Source organism: Priapulus caudatus, unplaced genomic scaffold, assembly GCF_000485595.1.
Source record: "Priapulus caudatus unplaced genomic scaffold, Priapulus_caudatus-5.0.1 Scaffold406, whole genome shotgun sequence".
NCBI classification, from domain to species: domain Eukaryota; kingdom Metazoa; phylum Priapulida; class Priapulimorpha; order Priapulimorphida; family Priapulidae; genus Priapulus; species Priapulus caudatus.
Genome location: NW_014577467.1, coordinates 125,873 through 128,656, shown reverse-complemented (window position 1 = coordinate 128,656; position 2,784 = coordinate 125,873). Strand labels below are relative to the sequence as shown.

The 2,784-nt window shown below is 43.5% G+C and overlaps 1 protein-coding gene across 1 annotated transcript in view; it reads left to right on the top strand.

The window, feature by feature from the left end:
* Positions 1-2,784, top strand: part of LOC106810044 (6-phosphogluconate dehydrogenase, decarboxylating-like) — an 11,529-nt gene that overhangs the window by 5,887 nt on the left and 2,858 nt on the right. Inside the window, exons 7-9 of the mRNA XM_014813311.1 lie at positions 586-713; positions 1,159-1,292; positions 2,201-2,423. Coding sequence (XP_014668797.1) covers positions 586-713; positions 1,159-1,292; positions 2,201-2,423 — 485 coding nt within the window. The remainder of the gene's footprint in view (positions 1-585; positions 714-1,158; positions 1,293-2,200; positions 2,424-2,784) is intronic.

Below are 2,784 nucleotides of genomic sequence, written 5' to 3'. Positions count from 1 at the left end.
TTTCGTCTAACTGGTCAACAACTCTACAATCATACCTATATACGTGTAATATTGTGTTTTAGATTCTTTGTTACAGTAATTTGACTAGAATATTTTATTGTTTTTATTTGCGCGATATTCGAAAACCAAAATGGCCATCATTTAGGCGTAGCGCCACCTCTCGTAAAGATTTCAGACTTTCAGATCTGAAACATTTATTTTCGCATCAAAACTTATGCATATATCATTATCAAGAGTATATAATGGGAGATATGCTATATAATTGGAGTTCTCCCATATATACTCTTGCTTTACATATCCCCCCCTCCCTCTTCTATCACACCCAAGGTGAACAACAGTGTCATTGACCTTTTTTTCGACCTGTTTGTTTGATTTTACCACAAGTTTTACAATGCTTTAGCATGATGGCAGTTACAGGACACTAAAAATAGTCGAGTGTCCTCGACACTTATAAGAAGACCTGTAAATCATCATTCTTCTGTTTGTCTGACATATATATTGAATACTTTTGGAAACACGGAAGCGTGGCTGATCACATTACTGAGTAGGTAGGTATGTTATCGCGTGCTCTCCTCTTATCTCCAGGTGAGTCTGTGTTTGCAAGGTGTCTGTCGTCGCTGAAGGATGCTAGGGTTGAAGCCAGCAAATCACTGAAGGGACCTGATGCAAAGTTTACTGGTGACAAGAAGGCATTTGTGGAGCACATCCGAATGGTAGGCAAATGCGAGACATTTTGTGATTGTATGCAAAAACTTTTCAATCACTTGGTTACTCGTCCATTCCTGGCAGAAGTGTGTTAATGTTTGTATAGATGTTCAACTGTGCACAAGAGGACGTTTGTTTCTATAACATTTGTTTCTATAACATTTGTTCAGTTGCATACAGTCAGTGGGTTACTCCTACCTTGGGTTTGGTATAATATAGATTTAATGCTGCATGTATATTGCACAAACGTGTGAGTATGTTGTGTTATATTTACATCTAATATCCCTAGTCTTAGGTCTTTATTTCTTAGCCTTTAATAATCTATATTAGTCAATAGTTCCAAATACTTTTAAGTTTCCCTTTTGTTTGCCGTTATGTTGTTCAACCGTCTTGCGCGCGAAGGCTTCACAGAAACAGCTTGTGTGTTACAGCTGCTTGCTTCCTTCTACGCAGGCTCTCTACGCATCGAAGATCATCTCGTACGCCCAGGGCTTCATGCTAATGCGCTCGGCTGCTGACGAGTTTGGCTGGCATCTGAACTACGGTGGCATCGCACTCATGTGGCGAGGAGGCTGTATCATCAGGAGGTAAAGCAACCTTACTCAGTCCGTCCTATCACTGTAGTCTTCTAGCTCTTACTCTGCTATTGACGTAGCCCTTACTATGCTATTGCTGTAGCTGCTACACTGCTATTTATGTAGCTGCTACCCTGCTATAGCCAATAGCTGTGGTTCATATCCTGCTATTGCTGTAGCTGCTACACTGCTATTGATATAGTTCCTATCCTGCTATAGCTGTGGTTCATATCCTGCTATTGCTGTAGTTTCTACCCTGCTATTGCTGTATATGTGCTACCCTGCTATTGCTATAGCTGCTACCCTGCTATTGCTGTATATATGCTACTCTGCTATTGCTGTAGTTCCTACCATATTATTCCTGTAACTGCTACCCTGCTATTGCTGTATATGCTATCCTGCTATTGCTGTATATGCTACTCTGCTGATGCTGTATTTCCTACCATATTATTGATGTAGCTGCTATTCTGTTATTCCTGTAACTGCTACACGGCTATTGCTATAGCTCTTGCCTGTTCTATCTTAGCTGTGAGCATAGTGTTCACACATCAACTTCTCTTCTCTGGTATGAAATAATACAGTGTGTTGGCTTATATTTTATAAGAACTCGAGTATCCGATATTCATATGCCTGTATCTTGTATTCATGAAGCAGGGTATAGCAGCTTGACAGCTTTCCCTGTCATTGACGTGCTGCTATGTTGCTGATATGCTATCACTAATGACTTGTGAAGTCTGCCATTGATCTGTTGCTATTGTGCTACTATTCTACCACTCGTGAGGTTCAACTCACGATACGATATGATATATGATATCATATATATGATATATCACGATAAGAATGGTCTACGTATACTTAGACGTACTCGACATGCTCTTTGTTACACGGGTCTGATCTGTCGTGTTCATGTCTCCTCGCAGTAAGTTCCTCGGTAACATCAAGGCGGCGTATGAGAAGACACCGGACCTCAGCAACCTGCTGCTGGACGAGTTCTTCCGCAACGCGATCCACAACTGTCAGGCGTCGTGGCGCATCGTTGTCAGCGAGGCGGCGAGGCTCGGCCTGCCCACGCCCTGCTTCAGCACCGCGCTGGCCTTCTACGACGGATACCGCTCCGGCTGGCTGCCCGCCAACCTCATCCAGGTATGTATGTGTGTATGTGTGTTTGTTTGTGTGTGTGTGCGTGCGTGCGTATGTGCGTGCGTGTGTGCGTGCGTGCGCATGTGTGTGTGTGTGTGCGCATGTGTGTGTGTGTGTGTGTGTTGCGCGTGCGTGCGTGCGCTGTGTGTGTGCACGCGAGCGTGTGTCCGTTCCTGTGTGCATCGTCCATGATTGTGTGTCCATACGTGTGTTTGGGTTTCTGCCATGGCATATAACTCATCACAGTGTATAGCTCACTGTGACATATTACCACTTATGCACGCGACTGTATCTCTGCTGTTGCACCTAGAAAATCATTATTTCATTATTGTATCCCCCGCGACGAAGTCGGCGGGTATACTAT